At 40.6% G+C, this 21,783-nt stretch overlaps 1 protein-coding gene across 1 annotated transcript in view; it reads right to left on the bottom strand.

Annotated features, from left to right (window-relative positions):
- CSMD1 (CUB and Sushi multiple domains 1) overlaps positions 1-21,783 on the bottom strand; it is a 1,580,412-nt gene that overhangs the window by 326,618 nt on the left and 1,232,011 nt on the right. Inside the window, exons 22-23 of the mRNA XM_040643176.1 lie at positions 15,816-15,985; positions 11,394-11,550 (exon numbers count right to left, since the gene is read on the bottom strand). Of these exons, the coding sequence (XP_040499110.1) occupies positions 11,394-11,550; positions 15,816-15,985 (327 nt within the window). The remainder of the gene's footprint in view (positions 1-11,393; positions 11,551-15,815; positions 15,986-21,783) is intronic.

The raw sequence follows: 21,783 nt of genomic DNA, 5'->3' as shown, positions 1-21,783 counted from the left end.
GTCTGACACTGAGTAAGTCAATTAAGCATCTCTTTGTGCCACTTTCTTTTCCTAAAATGGTCATAATAAGACTTTGCCCTTTCCTCCCTCTGAGAAGTGGATGAAGATTTATGTCCAATCTCAGGACAGCCTCACCTTGAGGCAGTCTAAGGTGGGAGGTGCTTCCGTTTCAGACTGCCCTGCCTCGACAAAGACTCACGTCCAAGCCTCTTTCTTAGAAATGCCATCACATTTGGCTCACATATTTTCTTGATGATATCTTACAGTTATTAAACATTTATCTTGATTCTTTCTAAAATGGTACATGTAAAAATAAAATTTCCTGATGCAAAGTAAGAATTATGTGCTTGGATTGGGGACCGAGGACTGTTTTATAATATGGCATTCCCAGAGACATAAATGCCTTTCCTCTTTTTAAACGTCCATCTTGCTCTACAAGAACTAGAGAGTTCTTTCTGGGGACTTGCCAGCAGCCTGCCTCTCTACTCTATCTGAATGACATGGACTGCTTTTTCCATTGTGATATTTCCATTGAAAGCCATTCTATTTTGAAGAATGTATCATATACGATATGTTTCTCTAGGCTTTCTTTTCTTGCAGAAGCAGAGTAAAAAATGCAATCGTCACAATTCTTACTGGAAGGTGTAAGCTTATAAACACATGTATGGCTATGTCTTGATATATTGATAGGAAAGGTTTCCAATGATGCAATCTCATAAGCATAGAGGTCTATGTTTGTCACACCATTGATGTTACAATTTTCTGTCCTTGTAATACTATACTTTTTATAGCAAAACAAATTGAGTAGGGAATTTAATTTTTCACTGAATATATAGTTTTAAAAAATGTATCAGGTTGAAGCCTATTAGAAATAAGCTTTTTTTTTTTTCCACAGAGAGAATCACTGTTGCACTTCATAAGAATTCATGGCAGAATTGTTTCAATGGTTGATCCCCAAACTAAAATGGAACCAGTAGAGAACTAACAAAGTTAGAGTGTACCGCTTATTTTCTGGGAAGAGAACAAACAAGCAACTGTGTCAGATTTAAACGTTTAGAGCTTTCAAATTGGTTTTTCATTTAGCCAACTTGTCAGCCAAGTACATTTTATGGTTTGGACCCCAGCTCCAGGCCCTACTTTCTCTGAGCCTTTGCCCCTTCTGTGGGCCACACATTCTTCTACTTGTCTTCTGTGGAAATTTTCCTGGACCCAAATCCCTTAACTCTCATGACCCGGAAAGACAGACCAAAGTCACAGACAGGTGCACACTCTGGAGATGTGGGGGCCTAAAAGACAAAAGCAGCAGCTACAACAATACAGAAAGTGACTTTGCAATTGTCTTGTTTGCAACAATACATTCATAACTATTAACCCAAACGCATCCTGAAAATTTAGAAGTACATGTAAACAATCATACTGTATGTTTCCTATTTTGAAAGGTCTACTTTATATCTGCAAGTGGATACACACACACACACACACACACACACACATCATTTTTGAAAATGGAATGATCTGAAAGAGAATTAAAAAGAAAAAACAGTCCTAAATAGGAAAATGTGAGGGACAGACTCGAATGTGACCTCACGACCCCCCACCAATGCATGACACTGACTCCACAGAATCCTCTCCCCTTCCCAGAGAGTAGGCGGGATCTGTGGCAAAGGCAAGAGAATACTCTAGCCCAATAGATGGCCCCAAATCAGGTGAGCCTCCATTAGTCAAAAATGGAGATGATCATGAGGGGCCAGCCTCAATCAGAGGCAAGGCCTGGGCCTCCAGGAGGGAGCGCTCTCCTGCTGGCCCTGGAGACAAGAGCAGCAGGGATGAGACCTACCCCAGAACCCCAGGAGAAGCGGCCTCAGTCCTGCTGATGTGGGGAACGAAGCCAAATGAACAAAAATTAAATTTCCTTACAACTTAGAGCTCATGGCCAAGTCCCTGAGACAGGCTGAGTGACCTTCCTCTAGGAAATCACCTGCCTCAAAGTTGACACTTTGTTAAGGGCAAGAGGCAATCCTAGCCTGACCCCCGGGATCCTATGAAGCTACTTTAATGTATAAAAATTCCTTAGGAAATTTCCTTTATCTCTTAATACACCAGGATACGTGTTGGCAATCATCCCCCAAGCATATGGCCCACCGATATACATCTGAAGGGTCTCATGACTACGGTTTTATTAGACGGTAATAAATGACCTTTTCCCCACAATAGCTAGCCCCCTCACGGTCCTGGAAACCTTGCTTCCAAATTCCTTAGAGACTTACTTATCCCTAACCCCCTACTTGAAAATCTATAATCATCACCTGTCACAACCCCAGGGCAGCTCTTTCTGCCCCTAGGTCCTATCCTCGTGCTTTAATAAAATCACCTTTTTGCACTGAAGACACCTCAAGAATTCTTTTTTGACTGTTCACTTCAAACCCCAACGTTTTCACATCGCTGCCACCCCAAGCAACCGAGTTCTGCCAACAGCCACAGGGCCCGAAGGAGGGACAGGGCCTCGGGAAAGACCAAGACCCGGGCCAACTTGACCACAGCGTGAGACCCTAGGAGGACCCCTCTGAGCCAGGCCCCAACTCCCCACCCCCAGAAACTGTGAGGAATACAGGTGTTCGTGGTAATTTGGTACACAGCAATAGAAAACTCTTCCACAAAGTAAGTGCCTATTATTTTGAAACACCTTTATAAGATTACCTAATAGTTAACTGTGGGGAAAACAAATAATGCTAATTACATTTTTCCAGCAGTTTTATCTGCTGAATTAATGGCTATTTGAGAACAAATCTGTGCTCCGTGAACCCGTATTTACAAAGTGCACATCCATCCTCTAGGATCACATGAGGAGATATCGAAGCGGCAGAATACCTTTGCCACAATTTTAATCTTCATCGAAATAAAATAAAAATCTGCCAGCATTACTGTGGGTTTATGTGCAAGCTGGTTCTTTTCTTGGCCCCCTTCCATGCTTGTCCTTGTTTGCAGCACAATTATAAATACTTTTACAAACTGCCCATTGAACAAAGCATCACTTTGGCATGATTTTCTGGATGATGCTACACACCGTAAAGACAGAGGATGTGATGAATGCTGTTCTTTGAATAATACGGCTAATTTTACTTTAAAACAGCAACACTTACACACATGACAATGAACAATGTTCGGGAAATTTGTGAATGTCTTTATTGTTTATAAAATTAGTCTCTAGACCTTGCACTTGAGACTGCCATCTAGCTTATATAGAATTTCCAAAACCCAGTTGTAAGGAAAGAAGGAATCGGTCATGAAATGAACAGAACATTGCATACGTTGGGGCGCCTGGGTGGCACAGCGGTTAGGCGTCTGCCTTTGGCTCAGGGCGTGATCCCGGCGTTGTGGGATCGAGCCCCACATCAGGCTCCTCTGCTATGAGCCTGCTTCTTCCTCTCCCACTCCCCCTGCTTGTGTTCCCTCTCTCTCTGGCTGTCTCTATCGCTGTCGAATAAATAAATAAAATCTTTAAAAAAAAAAAAACACATTGCATACGTGAATCTCAGTCAGTCAGGGAGGTCAGTATGTCAGAAGAATCTTTATTAGAAATGGGCGGGGGAAGAATGGGGCAGATCTTACCACACACACAAAACGAATCATGTGAGGTGATGGTTGTGTTAATATGCTTGTGATGATATTCCATAATATATGTGTGTATCAGATCGTCACCCTAAACTTACAAGATGCTATCTGTCAATTATATCCCAATAAATCTGGGAAAAAGCCAAAGAGGCAGAGGGGCTCCTGATAGAAGGGAATAGACAGGGGTGGAAGAGGACCACCCACAGAAAATGACATCCGCCTATGCAGACTCTCTACCAATTCCACAGAGAATTAGCTCTCATTATGACCCGTGATTTCAAGGACGCGAGACGGTTGTTTCTGACGTATGCTATTCTTCCCCTTCAAGTTTGTTTTCAGTAATTGATCGCTCATGGTGTCTGTATAGACTTCATGCTCACAGTATTTCTGACTTGTTTTGAAGCAGGAAGGTGATGATGCTCAGTATTTCATTATTGGCCTTGAGAATCTATTCACACGCCGAGCCATGCTCTCATTTATAATAGGGTATTGAATGTTGGTGTCGTTTTGATTCGATCAGCACGTTAATCCAACATGACAGCTGCATCGGCCCGCGGCTCTGGATTTGTTTTTCTCATCCACTGAATACACTCTACTTTGTTTAGACTCGGTTGTCAATCCCGACGCTCCCACCTCTTCATGGCTCCGGCAAACAATGCCTAAAGCTTACCATCAAGGAGGATGCCAACGGATGGGCCATTAGTTGGAAACAGGCAGCCGACTCTGAGCACATCCTTTTGCTTCAGAGGGTAGTTGTGGAGGAACTTTGAGGTTTCTCTCCATATTTTTTAAACAGATAGTTCAGGGTGGGGGCAGGGGAGTAATTTTAGGAATGTGAAGAATGGAAATTAGCCATTGAGAGATTTGGTCCTGGGGCAGGAGGAAGGAAAGGCCCCTGAATTTCCCTACCTCCCAGTGAAACCCAGTCTTCTGCCAATTACAGGGACTCAGGGGCTGGGCCGATCCCTGGATTCCAGGCTATGTGCTGTCACTCTCGGAGCTGCCTAGCAGGACTGTAGGATGTGTTCTGAAGGCACTTTCTGGAGTAATGGCTTTATTTTTTTTCTTCTTTTCTTTTCTCTTTTCTAGTTTCTTTTCTTTTCTTTTCTTTACTTTTCCTTTCTTTCTTTTTAAAAATAATTGGTACAACAGGGCCACATGGTCTAGCAGCTCTATGCTGTGGGTCAGGCTGTTCATTTCCTGACTGTCCCCATCTCTTTGAAATGACCCTGATACCACCTGTCCTTCCTCATCTATGCCACAAACCCTTCCCCTCACACTACTTTCTCTTCAACATTTTAGAGCAGTCTTTGAAGGGGGGTTCCCCACTCTCTGGCCTCTACCATAAAAGTCTGAAGCAACAAAATAAGGCTTGTAACAGCCAGGAAAGTAAGTAGCCCAGAAACATGAGCCAGCTGCTTCTTCTCAGAAGGATGACTCTGTAGGACCAGACCCCGGTCCTTTCTGTGCACCTGAAACAGATGCATCCCATGGGAATGCTAACATGATTTCACTGTAATGCCAGAATGCCAATATCCTAACTTCAAATAATGAAAGGAGTCAGTCCATGCACCAGAATCTGTATGTCAACACAAGGAAATCTCTCTCTTTCTACTGGGGAGCCATGTTGATTCCCTAGTAATAACAAGAATATTGTCTAGTAACCAAGGAAATGGAGAAAGTGAAATCAAGCCTAATTAATGTGCCTCCAAGACAGCAAGTCCAATGGACTTGGACCATAGCATCGACTTACTTAGGCTTCTTTGCCAGGCACATCTTGGGTGGTCGCTGCAAAGCTTCCATTTTTAAGGTCTATCCATGAGTACCAACCACCCCATACCATCCAAACCTTTCCTTCTTTTTAGTTTTTTTTTTTTTTAAGATTTTATTTATTCATTTGACAGAGAGAGAGACAGCCAGCGAGAGAGGAAACACAAGCAGGGGGAGTGGGAGAGGAAGAAGCAGGCCCCCAGCGGAAGAGCCTGACGTGGGGCTTGATCCCAGAACTCCAGGATCATGCCCTGAGCCAAAGGCAGACGCTTAACGACTGAGCCACCCAGGTGCCCCTAGTTTGTTTTTTAAAAGATATATGTATCATATTCAATCAAACTACTCCATTTGTAACAACCACAGAATGTTTCTGCTCTGCCCCATTAGTGATATTGTAAATGTTAGCACATAGCCTTTCCCCTTTATTCTCAAGCCACTCCTGGGTGGCTGATGGCACAGACCATGCCATTGCAGCCTCTTCAATCCTCCCAGACCTGGCATCTACACCGCTATCAGTTCACTGTTGTCCATCCCAAACTCCCACACAATTTCACTCCTCAGATCCTATTAATGGCTCTGCCTTGATGCTGATGGATACCCCTGCCTAGTTTTTCAAAACTTCCATAATCAGATTCCTGCAGCCAACTGTGATTCTATTTTTCTCCTTGGCACACAGCCTCCATTCTATTCTGACTCTCACATTCATTATCTCATGAGCACAAAGGTCGTAGCCATCTCCTCACTTCTTCCAGGCCAACCCAGGTCAGCTCAGGCGGTCGTACTTACTAAGTGGCTGCGGAGGTGATGTAGGGTTGATGGCTGTAAGGTTCTTCTTGAGAACCTCACGTTTTGCTGGTGTGAAAGCAAAAGATGTACAGACAACATCTAAGATTGGGGACATAAAAGAAAGAGCAGGTGATTCTGCTTTGGGAAGCTGGACAGCAGGATAATTTTCATATAGGAAATAGCATTTAAACTTAATCTTGAGGAAAGAAGAAAGGATATCTAGCATTAAGGAAAGAATATTCTGGAGGCTTCTACTGTTATTCCAGCCTTCAATGATCTCTCATTTTTTTGGATAATTCTATGTGTGTGTGTGTCTTAAATATAAAAATCACATATTATCATTTATATAAACCTATTATCATAATTTATTTGGGGAAAAAGAACAAATTAATATAAAGATGAAATGTATTAAGGGCCAAATATAACAATACATTAAGGGTCCAACGTATCAGTCCATGTGAATCAGGGCCATGAACTGACTCCTACAACAACACTTACAGACCCATTCCAGAGTTGATAATATAATCATTTAGTCACATTTCTATTGACCAGTGTTTCACAAGTCCCACGTATGAGTATCCTAAGCCCTTTATTCTGAACAGGAATCCCAGCTTTACCTGCTCTGTCCCAATATAGCACTAAATGTTCGGAATAAAAGCAGTGCAAGTATAGTCATTTATTAACCAGAAAATGGACCCACCAAGACAGCCCAGAGATGTTTGTTGGAACTACGGTTATTTCACTACATCCCTGGGTAGAGAAAATTTTTGTTGAATTGCCACAGAGTGTTTGTTTGGTTCTCTCTACTGAAATAACTAAGAGTACACAATCCAGAAAGACTGTTTCCGTTCCAAATCCTCCCATATGGCCTGTGGTAAAGAGATTCTGAAGACGGACTGCTCTGGGAACATTCTTGTGGAACTCTAAAAAAGTTAAATGTATTTTTTTTAAAGAATTCTGAATTCATATATAGAATTGTTTTTTAAATTTCCAGAACTAGGAGTTGCTGAAATATTTAGGAAACAGCATTCCACTGTCAATATGCTTTTTCCTGATATTTGAAGAGCTTTGCAATCACGGGAGAAAGCAAAACTAAAATACGTAAGTATAGATGATGTGAAATTCTCATTGCCCTGAGACAGCTCTGTGGAACCTTGGTGCTCCATGGAATACAGCTTGAATAGCAATGATACAATGTAAACTTCTTGTATTACAGAGCAGACAACTGTGTAAGGTGCAGAGGATAAAAAAATAATGAATACCTATGATCCCTGATCTTAGAGCTTATGGGTTATGCTTCCATGTGACATCATTATAGAATCGGAAGACTATGATCTGTTATGAAAATAAAGAAATCTGTAATAAAAAGGAGTGTTTGGCCATGGAGGTAAATCCTTTCAGTTACATGTTGCCTTAACCTACTACTTAGAAACCAGTAGCTGCCTAAGATATAATGTATTTATCCCAAGTTGTCCCAAAGATGCCTGGTTTTTCCTCCTGGCCAATGCCCTTACATATATAAATATCATGCAACACATGTGTTACTCAACAAGGAGGGATCATCTAAAATATGCAAAATTAAGTTTATCAACAAATCTGGGCTTCAGTCAAAAGACCTGGATTCGGGTCCTGACTGTGCCTCTTTCAGATGTGAAAGACTCAGCATACCACTCAAAGATTGGCGACTCAGTTTCTAATTTATGAAGAAGAGTAAAAGGAGCTCTTTACTAGGACCGCGAATTATACCAAGGTGGTAAAATCAGAATGTATGCAAGAGTATGCTGTAAATATTAAAGGAAATACGAACATCATTTGGACCCACTTTGAAAACATTAGGATGTTTAATAAGCTATATATTTACTTTCTGTTGGCATTTTCTGATCCACTCGTGTGTGTAGACTAATTATGGATCAAAACAGTAAATATAAATGTTTCCTTAAGTAATGCAATTAACTAGCAAGAGGCAATTACAAAAGTCTTTTGAAGTCAGCTGAAAGTGTCTTTACATAGTCTTCAGCTTTAATAATTCGCTCAAAACAGTTTATAACCATTCATTATTTCCAAGCTATCTTTTAGGGATGAATATTTGATTCAGGTATTCGATCACATTGTGGGAGCTCGGGATTTTTTAAACTTAATTACTGAGTGTTTAAACCCAAAAATTTAATGGGAAGTTAATAATATTTTGATTATATACCCATCAGCACCATCAATTCTATATAACAAATATATTTTCCCATCTAGTGGTGTGTTACAGCTTTAGGACAATCTTGCAAGCAAAAATTGCACCCAGGGAGCATCTGTGTTTTTGGAGGTGGAGGCAAAGAGGGAAAACAGGCAGAAAAGATAATTACTCCTGTCAAATCAGTTATACTAAGAGCTAAATACCAATCATTGCCAATAGTTTGTCTTCTGAGAAACTCAGAAAGTTTGTGGTGCTATGTGAAGAAGAAGAAGAAGAAGAAGAAGAAGAAGAAGAAGAAGAAGGAGGAGGAGGAGGAGAAGGAGAAGAAGAAGAAGAGGAGGAAGAAGAAGAGGAGGAAGAAGAAAGGGAAGGAGGAGGAGGAGGTGTAGGAGGAGGAGGAAGAAGAAAGAAGAAAGAAGAAGAAGAAGAAGAAGAAGAAGAAGAAGAAGAGGAAGAAGAAGAAGAAGAAAAGAAGAAGAAGAAAGAGGAGGAGGAGGGGGAGGGGGAGGAGGAGGAGGAGGGGGAGAAGAAGAAGAAGAAGAAGAAGAAGAAGAAGAAGAAGAAGAAGAAGAGGAAGAAGAAGAAGAAGAATCGTCCATATAATTAGAAAGTGTCCATAAGTAGATCCACAGACCATAGATTCCAGCTTTCTCAAAGTTACCCAGAGAAAGGGGGGGCAGCAAAAGGTTCTGGAGCTGTGCCAGATACTGTGGAGAAACATGGGGTTACAACAGCCATGTGACATTGAATGGGAGCTGAGAATAGCACACTGAAGTAACCTTTCTTGATGAGGGAAGGTGGACATCCTACCCAGACGAAGCCCACAACTTCTCATTTCAAACCAGCCACATGTTTATAGGACCTATGCACCTTCTTAACTGTGATTTGGGAAAATAAAGAGGAAGTCAGAATTCTGGAAACAGTAAAGAAACTCCCTCCTTTATGATAAATCTGGTTACTTGAAATTCCAGAAGGCATGCACTTGCTTCTGGATATCTTCTGCACAACCAAGAGAATATAGGAACAAAGTGTTCATAAATCAAGAATTACTCCAGTTGGAAATAGTTTGAAACAGGAAGCAGAAACTAGGATTGAGATGAGATGCAAAACAGAAGCTTAGCAGGTAGGTTTTCTATGAAGCAGCCGAGGAAGAGTCACATTGGGCTTAGTTACCTCCAGACCTTGGGTGGTATTGGGGATGGGGACATGGATGTGCCCAGAGACAGGGAAACACAAAGGCCAATGCATTCTTCTCTTTGGGGACAAACCATAATAGAAGGCACGGTTTCTCAGGTAAGCTAACGCAATCACCTTCTTAGCACAGTGGGCAGCACGTCAGTCTCAGCAGCAGGTAAGCTAATGCAACAACGGAAGTGCAGGAACAAACCAGGTGTGCCTGGAACTTCTCCTCAATTATAATAAACCCAGCTACCCAAAGAGTTTTCAAACTGCTTTCCTTCTCAAGTATTCACGTTCCTCTAAGACTCTAAGCCGAGTATAATAGCTAGGAAGTAGGGATTAATGCATCCAATTAGTAGAACAGAAACTATGATCATACTGATGGAGAACCCAAAGTAGAAGGGAAAAAGAGATCACGCCAGTGTATATCCTGTCTGAAAGCAGAGCAAAAAGGTTTTGCATCTTTGAAACGTGTTTCAGAGTGACATTCTGAAAAGTGGTATTCTAGTAATGAAAAATTCTAATCACGAATAGATGTTAGAAGGCCAGTTGCTACTAATTTATTTAGCATACAATAAAATGAATATACTTGCTGTGTACTGAATCTCATAAATGGTTACTTCCATGAACATGAAAAACAGGTTTTCTCCTGATGTCAGCTACTCTACTTCTGTTTTTGCCCAGCCCTTCACCTGTAATTTTGCCCACCAAGGGGGTTTTGAGGCAATTAATCTTCCTCTGAGGTGCCTGGATTAGCTCTGTGTCTGGGATAATTATTATCATTTCCAGGCTTTCATTTGCTTCTCTATCAAATAAAGAACTCAATCTCAATGATCACTAATATGCTTTTTGCTAAAAAGAAAAACAAAAAACAAACAAACAAACAAAGTTTATGGGTTTTGTCATGGTATTGGCTGTTATAAATATTTTTCGTCATCAGATTAGTGCAGGACTGGACTGTCTTGTACATTTTCAAGCATTTTAGTTCATCGATTCCTTCATTTTAATCAGTTATCCACACCACATAGCTGCATGTTTTACTTTACTTGTTTGGAACTAAAAATGTTGGAAATAACAGAGATCATACTGCACGGTTCTCTTCATGAAAGCACAGTCTCTTTCCCTCCTTTATTTTATACCCTCTCTGTGTTCTTCACATTATCTGTAAACATATTTTTCCTACACTGATGTATATTAATAAGGGGAGCACGACAGGACCCGGCTTAAAACTGTGGGTCTGTGATCAAAGCCTGGCTCTAGCACCTCATACACCTGCTGCCTTTGGCAAATACTGAAATTATTTGTGTTTAGGACATTAGTAGTGCTAAGAAAGAGCTTAGTACCCGAGGTTATTTTATGTTATGACATAATATATGTGTATTTATACGTATCTGTGACTATATATATTACACACATGCAATTTATATTCTATAATATATAGATTCTAATAGAGAGAGATATAAGATATAAGTGTTGACATAGGTTAGGCATTCAAGGACTCATCCTATCAGTTACATCAAACATTCTTTCAAAATCTTGCATATATACATAGATGAGTCCCTGTTCATGTGCACTATATCATAATTAGGATTTTTTAAGCCTAAAAACTCTTAAATGTCATGGTATTTTCTTTCCAGGTACAGCCATTATCTTATGAAAATATTAATACTTCTAAGACAATAAATTTCAAACTATCACTTCTGGCAACATGCCTAAATTAAGAATTAAGCAGCAATCCAAAGCACAGTAAAGAGACCGGAGAGACCAGAGAGACCGGGGGTGGGAGGGGGAAGTCAGCGAAATAATAGATGTTTCTTGAGAAAAGAAAACAAAACGCAATGCTACGTCCTGTGCTACTTACTGGTATAGGTGAGCTGGAAGCCCTGGTCCGTGTCAGACCCGTTGGTGTTGAACTCAAGCCACAGGTGATTAGAAGTGCTGTTCAGGACCAGCCCCATGAGCTCATTCCTGGTGAAGGCCCCCAGTGGACGCGATGAACTGTCTCTTCCATCATACACCTAAGGAGAAGCCACTGTGTGAGTCCCTGTATTACTTAATTTTGTTTGTATGTTAGCAGTTCTAACAAGAAGTTCAAATCTTCATAGATGTGATTTTATGCGGCACTTGGAAAAGGGAGACAGTTAAGGAAGAGCTGAATGCATGACATTGTGAAACAGTAGTTTGTTGTTGTTGTTGTTGTTTAAGTTTTATCTTAACTGTCCTCATTAAAGACAGAAGAGTTCCTTTGTCATCAGTGCATTCTACCCTCATCACTTTGGGCATTCTTCCTGTGCTTACTTAAAATTAAATAAATATTTATTTGCATTTCTGTGTTCCATTATTTACCTTTGTCCCCTTCCCTCAGAATCCCCTTCCCAAGGCTGAAGGGACCTGTACTGTCTTAGGCATGACGTCGTCTCTGAACTATCATGCAAGTAATCAGACATCCCATCCCTCCCTGCTCTCTCCTACCTGAATGTATTACAAGACAAGACACGATGTGGGAATCTTGTCGCATTTTGCAGCCTTTGAGCCTGAGGTGACTTGAGTCTTGTAATAAAAGAATCCCATCGTGTAATAATATCAGAGGACAGAGACATGTGTTGCCTGCTCTAAACACTTTATGCTTGACTTTAGGTGACTTTGGGTGACTTTGTAGGTGATTGTAAAGCATGAATGTTTATAACAAATATTTGGAAGGCAGGTAGACAGGCTTGCTTTTGTGGGAATGTTAGGGGTAAGGGAGAGCGGACGTTCAAAGCTGTGTCCCCAAATTTCACTGAGGTAGACCACAGCAGGTGTGGGTGACTGCCATTCACATTTCCTCGGTGGGGACTGTATCAACAGTTTAGGGCATGAGGGTGTGTGCTTTTCTGCTATGGCCAGAATAGACCGTGTTTGTATTCAGGAAGGATTCAGTGCTGAGGTCCCCCGACACCCCTAGAAAACTATCAAGTATAGAACGCATAGTGGGAATGGTTCATCCGTTTGCTTCTTTGAACTACTGTAATAGTTCATAGCAAGGAACCACATTGGTGCCGATAAAGGATTCTTGGAAGACAGAATCAATCTGTATTATATTGTAAAACACCCAGTTTTTCTTAATTAAAAAGTCTTAATAAAGGGCATGAAAGTCCTCAGTATACTCCTCCAATGTCTGTTTATTTCCCCACTACTTTCCTTCTCACATGGATTAATTCTTACTTTTCTTCTCTTAATTCCCTTCTAATACATGTATAAACCATATTCCTTGCTCAACAGACTTACACATATACACGGAATCCTAAAAGAAGAGAACACATTTAGAAAAATCAATTTTATAAATCATTATTTATTTCCAATTAAACAAGCAGGTGCAAGAATAATGGAGTCAAATGCCCTACAATTCCTCCAGCAACAGGCAACCGTTGGAAAAATCATCGCTTGGCTCAATATATGGATTCGTCAGACAGGGTGAGGTCTGTGACACCCCAACTTTAATAAGTGTTAAACCCAGAGGAATCTGGCTCAAAAAGAGAATGTCCAGACCTTCCCAGAAAGGTCTTGTGTCACTCCACATACCACACCACTCTCTGTAAGCCACAGAAACCCATGGAGATGAGGAGCGTTCAAACAAATAAAATACTCATGGAAGCTCAATCCTTAGACTTCTGAAGCCTTGTCCAGAGTCACCTGCATCGACCTTGACTGGGAGCTTCCCACAGATTAAAAAGATCGTCTGGACAGCAGCCAGCTCCCAGCATCTTCCAAACTATGACCATTAAAAAATTCTGTCGTGTTTGTCAACATCACTGGCAATGAGCACTGCGCTTGGCCGTGGAAATGTCAGGGTGATGAAGGCACCCATCACATGGACCACCATTTTCTTAGCTCCCTCAGGTTGAAAATCTGGATTCAAGTTGTGCATGGATCACACATGTCAACCCAGGTAGTACTGGAAGTCAGAAGACTTGATTTTTAATTCCAATTAATTTAGGAACAAGCCATTTGAGGTCAGCCTACTGCCTGTCACGTACATACCCTGGTCCATATGCTCCTGGAATCAAAGTGTTCCTCTTAGGTACTAGAAAAATGCTCCTTGAGTCTTATGTTAATACAAGGCTGTAACTATTTACATCACGAACGCTTCTCGGGGTTTGGCATTTAATCAATGCCATACGCTCTGGGTGGAATAGCCCAGTTAGCTGATGATCACAGATGAAGAGACATCACGCCGAGTGCCAGAGCTGCACGGCTGGATGTACTTGGGGAGTCTTTCCCAGTTTGACAGGAGCTATACCCAGAATATCCCAAACTGACTTCCCTTTCCATTATACATTCCTTTCATGACATTTTCATTCAAGCTATATTTCTGTCACGTGATTTTTTTTTACATATGAAGCAAAAAGAATTCACATTTTTGTGCATGGAAATATGTCTATAAAATTTTGCTCTTTCTTATTGGATCATACTATGTATGAAGGAACAATGTGAACACCATTTAAAGCTAAAAAATAAGATAATCCCACTTGAAATGTTTTTAACACTGAGACATTTATTAGCTTATTCAATAAAATATATGCTTGCAAAACATTTAGGCATTTCAAGTGATTAGCAGTTTCTCTGCAATTAAATGGGGTAAGCCAGGTTTTTGTTTTTGCTTTTTGTTATAATCAACAACTTGAAACTTCAGTAATCACAAACGAACATTATTCACTTCCTTCCATGGCAATAATATTTATCAGTGTACATTTTATGCAGTGTCTCTAAGTCACTCACCTGCACCAAGGATAGTTAATTGTCACCTACAAGTTTTCTCTGAAGACTTACTGACTTCTAAATTTGAGGTTATCAAAGAACGCAGAAAATGGTTACTTAGAACGTAAGTTTAAATTTTTTCTAGATCGGTGAGAATGTACTAGTTTCCTGCCTGAAAATCACTTCTTAATTACAGAGCTTCGTGATGTCAGCATGAGCTTTTGAAAGACGATTACAATAAAAGAACAACTAGAACAAAGCTACTCTTCTCAACAACGACATTGAAAAGGTCGAGCCGGGCTTAGGAAGGAGTAGGGCACTCCAGGCTTTAAGCACCTCTTGAGTGTGCCTAACAGCTAAAGAGGTCAGGTCGGGTCCTGGAGGGACCCCTCTTTAACCATGGTGCAAATGGATGACAAACAGGGGGTTATTAACGTCTCCCTTTTGGCTGGCTCTTTGCATCTTTTCCTAATGCTCAGAGCTCAAAGTGTGTGGACGTCCCCGACTCTGAGAGATGTCCGCATGTGAGCCCATGTAGAGGTAAATATGAGTGGAAAACCTAAGAACTTCACAAAGGAATGAGAAAGGAGCTATGTCTCTCTCCTGCCACATATCAGCTGTGTGACCTGGACCAGTCGTGTGCTCCTCCCTGGACCGAGCAAGGACATAGATTGGGTAGTGTCTGGCATTAGTCTGATGGCCCTCTTTGCCTGTGGTTGGTCTACAAATGCCCCCTCCCTGGCCCCAGACCCTGGAAGGACCTGCTTTTCTTGAAGTGATAGGAGAGGTGGGAACTATCTAGAAGTTTTAGGAAGTAAGGGGCATTTCCAGTTAGAGCTGGGATTTCATATATCAAGTCAAAACCTGAATGAACCCAGAATCTCTTTTTCTTCCTTTTTTTCCCGGCCTCCATCTACAATGTGGGCGGTGTGCTGGGTCCTGCTCCCCAGAGCATTTTCCTGAGGCTCTGGTACTTTGTACCATAGAATGCACAAAACTCTTGCTACTGGTCCCACTCCAAGCACACCCTGAGTCCTGTGAGCACAACTTAGACTCTTCCACTAAGATTCTTTCTTGTCCTGGTGTGGCTTCTCCCCCTAAGCCCTGCTTCGTGGTCTAGGGATAGTGGCTGAATTTGGTTCTACCATCATATCAGAATCCATCTAGCCTGGGATGTTATGACCACATTTGAAAATTGAGAGTGACTCTAGAAAGTGTTGCTTCGGGGGCCCCACCAGTTTTAATAATTACAACTGTGTGCTAGGCACAATCCCAGAAACAAACACCAACAGTGTACTATTTAAACCTCAAAACATCCTCCAAAGATAGGTATCGCCATATGTTTTACACATAAGATAAACCAAGGCCTCCACTGATGACGCTCAGGACACCTTCACAAACCAACTGGGTAAATAAACTGGAAAAGTTGTGTATGTCTAAAGCTACGTTAATATAGTTATACATCTCTATGTGTACAGATGGATGGTTATTTAATTTGTTCCTTGAGAAGAAGAGATGGAGTCACGTTCGAGAAGATTCTTCTTACCTTCAGAATGTCTCCTTCAAACAGCTGGAAGCTTCGTGCCCTCAGATGAATCCCCTTGCCAGCTTCCGTTTCTATTTTATAGATACACTCGTGGTTATTATCATAATTTGATGGGAAGTTTGGAGACAGCAACGTTCCTTCATTTCCTTTGACACTTGCTCCACATTCAGCTAAAATAAATAGGACATTAAAAAAGAAAGAATTCAAAAGTGGAATTACTGATTTTAATACATAACAGCTCTACAATCATGACAGCCCTCTCCTCTCTCAATGTATGTCTGTCATTAATACATTGCTTTTATAGATTCATGACTTTTTTTTTTTTTTTACTGTTTATCAACTGAACAGGAAATATCCTCCACTCATCCATTTTCAAGATTTCTTGTTTCTTTTCACAGACTACCTCCTACTCCATGGAAGCAGCCTGCTATCCCACAGAGAGATCTAGAATAAAATCTCTCCACCCAGGCTCACTGGCTGTGTCACAGGGCAGTCATCCCCTCCCTCCCCATGACTCATTTCTACCTCGTGAAATATTCCCACCAATTCCCATGTGGCGGCTCTGTTGTACAGAAGTAATTCCTTACGTTCGCATTTTTGTGGTATCATCCTGAACACATGGAAAGGGGACCTAGTGATAAGAGAAAACCACTCCTCAGCCCACTCCCATGTCACAGCACTGAGCTGGTCTGCATTACATCTCAGGACAAAAGAGCGTTCAGGGGAGGTACATGTTAGCTTCCTCTCCCCTTCTCTGGAGGAAAGCAGAGGGTCATTCACTTCTAGATCCAAATTTGCATAAAAGCAACCTTAATCAATGTAAAAAATAAATAAATAAAAATAAATATAACTCTCTAATTTCTGTCAACTCAGAGAAAGTCACTTAACCTCCCAGCTCACCTTGAAAGTGAACAGTTTAGCTGAAAGACTCAAGCTTTAAAATCTAATCAGTACAAAATGATCATAAAATAATAGAGATGCCGTGTGTGTGTGTGTGTGTGTGTGTGTGTGTGTGTAGACAGAGAGAAAGAGAAAGAGAAAGAGAGAGAGACAAGAGAGCGCCATGGGATTCGGCACCAAATAATTTATTGGCCACACTGTGTGCCAAATGCAGTGATTTTTAAAAATTCAACAAAATAATGGTCAAGTTGGAAAGTGAAACTCAGTGAAAAGTACATATGTAGTGGGGGTGAGGAGAGTGAGAGGGCTCACAGTGTTCACTTTACGTGGTGTTCTGCAATTTTGGCAGATATCGTGTGGGTGCCCATTTTCATAATTGTGACTTTCTCTGATATCTCCATCCTCCTCTAGCAATTAGTACCATCAGCTACACCTCTACCCATGATTCCCTAGCCTGCTTGCCAGAAGGAAATTGCTAGAGATTTAAGATCAGGTCCTACGTATTTGTGCACTTGGATCTCATAAAGTCCCCACGTAGAAGGGTAGGGAGAAAATCAGGGAGGAAGACACACAAGAACTCGGGCTCACCTATCCCTTATCTCTCCTTTACTGAAGACTTAAAGGCAGGCTTTTTTGGGCAGTGGGGGAGAACGGTGACCCAACAAAATGGAAATGGGGTTTCATAATATTTTTTAAAACTATAGACATATTTATATTACTGTATTTATATGTAATTACATATATTTTAATTATAATAATCTTTTAAAAATATTTTTAAGAAAAGATAAAAATAGGGGAGAAAGGCACGTGGTGTATCGCTCATGCTGGATGTGTGGGTGGGTATTTAATCTCAGGACTATGCCTTGATGGTCTTTGAATGGTGGGCAGTCCTGCTTTTTTTTTTTTTTTTTTTTTTTAAAGTAGGCTCCATGCCCAGGGCAGAGCGCAACACAGGGTTTGAACTCAGGACCCTGAGATCAAACCTGAGCCCATATCAAGAGTCAGACGCTTAACTGACTGAGCTGAAGACCTGTGGCTTTCTATATTAAATTCAACAAGCACTTTAAGTAAAGTATTCCCCTTGGGAAATAGTAATAATACTTGGGCCTTGTTGCATATTTTTGTCTTTTTTTTTCTTTCTTAAAGGAATAAGATTTTTTGTGACATAAAATCCAAAATAAATAGAAAGAACATCAAAACAGCAAAGTAGAGTATCCTCCTTTGGTTACTCTGTGGATGGAATAGTGGGGGCGGGGAGGGGAGGTCACATTTGTTAAAGATATCAGACTCAAAAGGAATGTTAAAAAAAGAAACTCAATTGAATTCTGATAACTGGAATATAAAGCCTAGCCACACATACCTGGAATTTTTATTTAAAATTGAATTGGACAGTGATCAATAAAATGTACCATTCAAAAATCAGTTTAAGTCCTTTTATCCATTACTTTATAAGTTTGGGGAAAAAATGTCTTGCAGTGGAAGATGGGAAAATACTGATATAGTGGCAAATAGATTATTTTTAGTCCGAGGAAAACATTCGAAGAAATATTCTTTACGGCTGTAATAACCGGTTTGTGTATTCGGATTTAGCGTGCATTTCAATCTATCAAGCCCGTTAGCTGACTGTGGGCATCGCACGTTCTCCACATACAGGCAGTCCTGAGTCAAACTTCCTGGAGGGAGCTGGAGGTGAAAGGGATAATGAGGGTCCTGGCCCCCTCTGGTCACCATCTGGTCATCAGGAGGGGCCGTGGTCTTCCTTCCTGACTGAATGAGGTCAGGAGATGGAGGGAGGGTTGGAACGCAGAAGGGGTAATTAATTGAACACAGTGGTAAGTCTTGAACACAAAGTGTGGAATGAGAGCTCAGCCACTGTCAGTAACTATGGAAATACCTAAGGGAAGTCGTAGCTTGTCTTCAGGGGGGATTCCACGAGGAAAGCCAAGCCAAGGAGAATTGACTTGGCTGGGTGTCACCCACCCCTGAAGGAAGTGCTTCTCCTTTCCAAAGGCAGGACTGTCCTGCCATCTCTGTCTACCGGCTCTATCTGGGGCTCTGCATTTGTGCAGACTGGGGTTTGTTCTCTTATTCTCACTGTGGTTGGGATTCCTTTCTTTGGTCTTCACATCACTATGTTTCTACTCTTGTCTTCCCCTCCACAGATTTGCCACACAGAGAATCATCCAGACTGGACTAGAAGTATCATTTTTCAAAGGTGACAATCTATCAAGACAAGACCGATGTATGAATTCTAATCATTGTAGTGTGTGTCACACACTTTTTAAAGTTCTTCGCATACAGGGACTCATGCAATCCTCATGGTAACCTTGTTTAACAAGTTCATAAATCACATTTTACAGGTGAGGAAACTGAAACAGAATAGTTTGAAAACCAAGGGCTTCCCCCAAGATCACACAACTAGTACAGATCAATTATCGATTTGATATAAACTCTCCGTACTTAGGAATGGAAGCACGTCCTTTTCTTATCCTAACTAATGATGAAAACACTTCATGGTTAATAATTCATAAATTTGGAACAGGTCATCAATTAACTGGAGATGATATTTGTTTTCGCATTAGCATTTAAGACGTTCACCATAAACTTATTTCACATAATACAACAAAAAGGGAGGATTAGAAAGAAGATTTTGGCATTTGGATACATAAGAAGAAAAAAAAAATTAAAACTAAAGATGTAATTTTACATCTGTATCTTTTTTTTTTTTTTTAAGTAAGCTTCATGCCCCAGTGCAGAGCCCAGTACGAGGCTTGAACTCAGGACCCTGAGATCAAGACCTGAGCCAAAATGAAGAGTTGGACAATTAACCCACTGAGCCACCGAGGAGCTCCTCTTACATATCCTTTCACTAGGATTTGGATGCTGGGATTTTGCTATAAGGCAGATATGTAAGTGGTGCTAATTCAGTGCACTCTGTCGGAATAAGAGATGTGAGGGATTACTTGCCCAGTTGTAACTGGTAACCCTCTGTAGATAAGCGAGTTTGTTGAAAGATGGCACAGAAGCAACCGACCACCTCAGTCCTGCATTTCACTTCATCCTTACCCCTGAAAAATAAAACCTCCCTAGTATCAGAGCAACTGTTTCTCATCCTGAGACACAAATAAAATTTCTAAGTAAACATTCAACAATAATTCATTTATTGTATCTACATCTGTAACTGAATCTAAATCTACATGCCAATACATTTACATGTGCAGGGACAGACTTTCATTTTTCTAGACTAGTTTGGTATTACCCCTAAAGACGGCCTTTTGTGTGAATTTTTTTTCTGAGGGTATGAAATTGCTAGTAAAATATACAAACTTGGTATCTTAATTTTTTAAAAATCTATTTCAGGATAGTGTTTTGTTTTACATATTTACATACTATGCTTTATTACTATTTTATATATATTTGTATGTCTTTATATTCTTCAAAGACTTTGAAGCAGATTATCATGTAATTACATTTTTTCCCTCTTCAAATCATGACTTTTACATCTTTCCTCAAGTTTGAACAGTTACGTGTGTTTGGGTTGACACTATTGCAGTGAACATGTGTGGTTGTTGTTCTTGTTTTCTGATTTTATGTCAAGACCAATAAGAAAATATGACATCTTAAAGGTGGAACATGAGTCGCCATTTTACCTTGAGAGCCTCAGTTCATACTCAACTTGGTGCTGTAGCAGGGCTGGCAACTCCCAAGGTCCGGTGAGAGACGTGGGTAGGGACCCAGCGCTGGGACACGTGAACAGTCTGGGTGTGAGACAGGCTATTTACGGAGCTCATAGCCCTGACTGAGGTAGGGGGTCATCTGAGGGAACTATAGGAAATCTGGCCGCAGACAGACTTGGTCAGATCTGGGGAATGCATGGGCTTCACTGAACCATGGTGTGAGGTCCCTAAAAGTTGAGCATGCCAGTGTCCTGACAAAGGGTGCTTGGAGAAGAGGAGAAAGCATAAAGGAAAGCAATGAATCTTAAAGACTCTAAAAGAAAACAGAAACGGTGCAATCTTGTGAACGTGGACTTGTAAAGCAAATTCTGGAATCCCTAGTCCAGACCAACACCCTGGAAATTCAAAGTAGTGGCAGAACAAATGAAATGTGTTGGCTCTGTGCCCACTAAACCCTGAGATGCTATCTCATGGGAAATAATTAAAGAAAATAAGACACTAATAGTAAAAACCAGTGCTCAGAAAATTACAAAACTTAAGTCATCAGAATTTCAAAAATTCTTTGAACTTGATTGAAAATATCTATTGTTAATCTCCATTACGGGAGCAATTAAATGTATCAATTTTAAGTTCTTTCAATAATCCCTTTAAAATTACTTTAAGATGAATGGATATAATTTTCCTTAAGATGAATCATTTGTCCTTTTTATAAAGAATCTACTGAAAATGTAATTAAAATCGGATTGTCATTTAGAATTTTGTAATGGAAATGAACTAATTAAAATTAAATTAACATAATAGAAAGGAGTCAATTGATTTTCCATAAATTCTTCTGTGAGAAGTATCTACTTGTGAGGCCAACCTTATTCAGTTCAGGCTACCATAACCAAACACCCCAAACCAGGGGCTTGAACAACACACATGTTCTGGGGGCTGGACGGTGGCCAGTGCCCACAGCACTGACTGTGGGCTCTGTATGCACATAATAAGCTGGATTCAAGTTCCCTTGCCCAAGAGCTTGTCCCCCTAAGTAATAGTGAGGATGTACAGTGTCTCTCAAGACACAAGGAACTTTCTTAGCAAAGTGGCTGGATGTGAAGGTGTTTGGTGGTGGTTATTCAAGTTTTGTGGAAATTGCAGTGGATTCTTTGAGAACATTTTGAAATTGTAAATTGATTATTTTACATCAATTAACATACACACATATGCTTTGAGAGCATTATTTGAAGAGCACAGACCTTGAAAGTAGCTTGACTATGAAAGGGAGACAGAAAACCTACTTCCTTTCTACTTTGAACCAAGAATTTTTGGTTCCTAAAATAAAAACAAATCAGTAAATGGCATCTATATCTATCTATCTATCTATCTATCTATCTATCTATCTATCTATC

Source organism: Ursus maritimus, unplaced genomic scaffold, assembly GCF_017311325.1.
Source record: "Ursus maritimus isolate PB19 unplaced genomic scaffold, ASM1731132v1 scaffold_28, whole genome shotgun sequence".
In the NCBI taxonomy this organism is placed as follows: Eukaryota; Metazoa; Chordata; class Mammalia; order Carnivora; family Ursidae; genus Ursus; species Ursus maritimus.
This window is presented reverse-complemented; position numbering and strand designations above follow the sequence as displayed.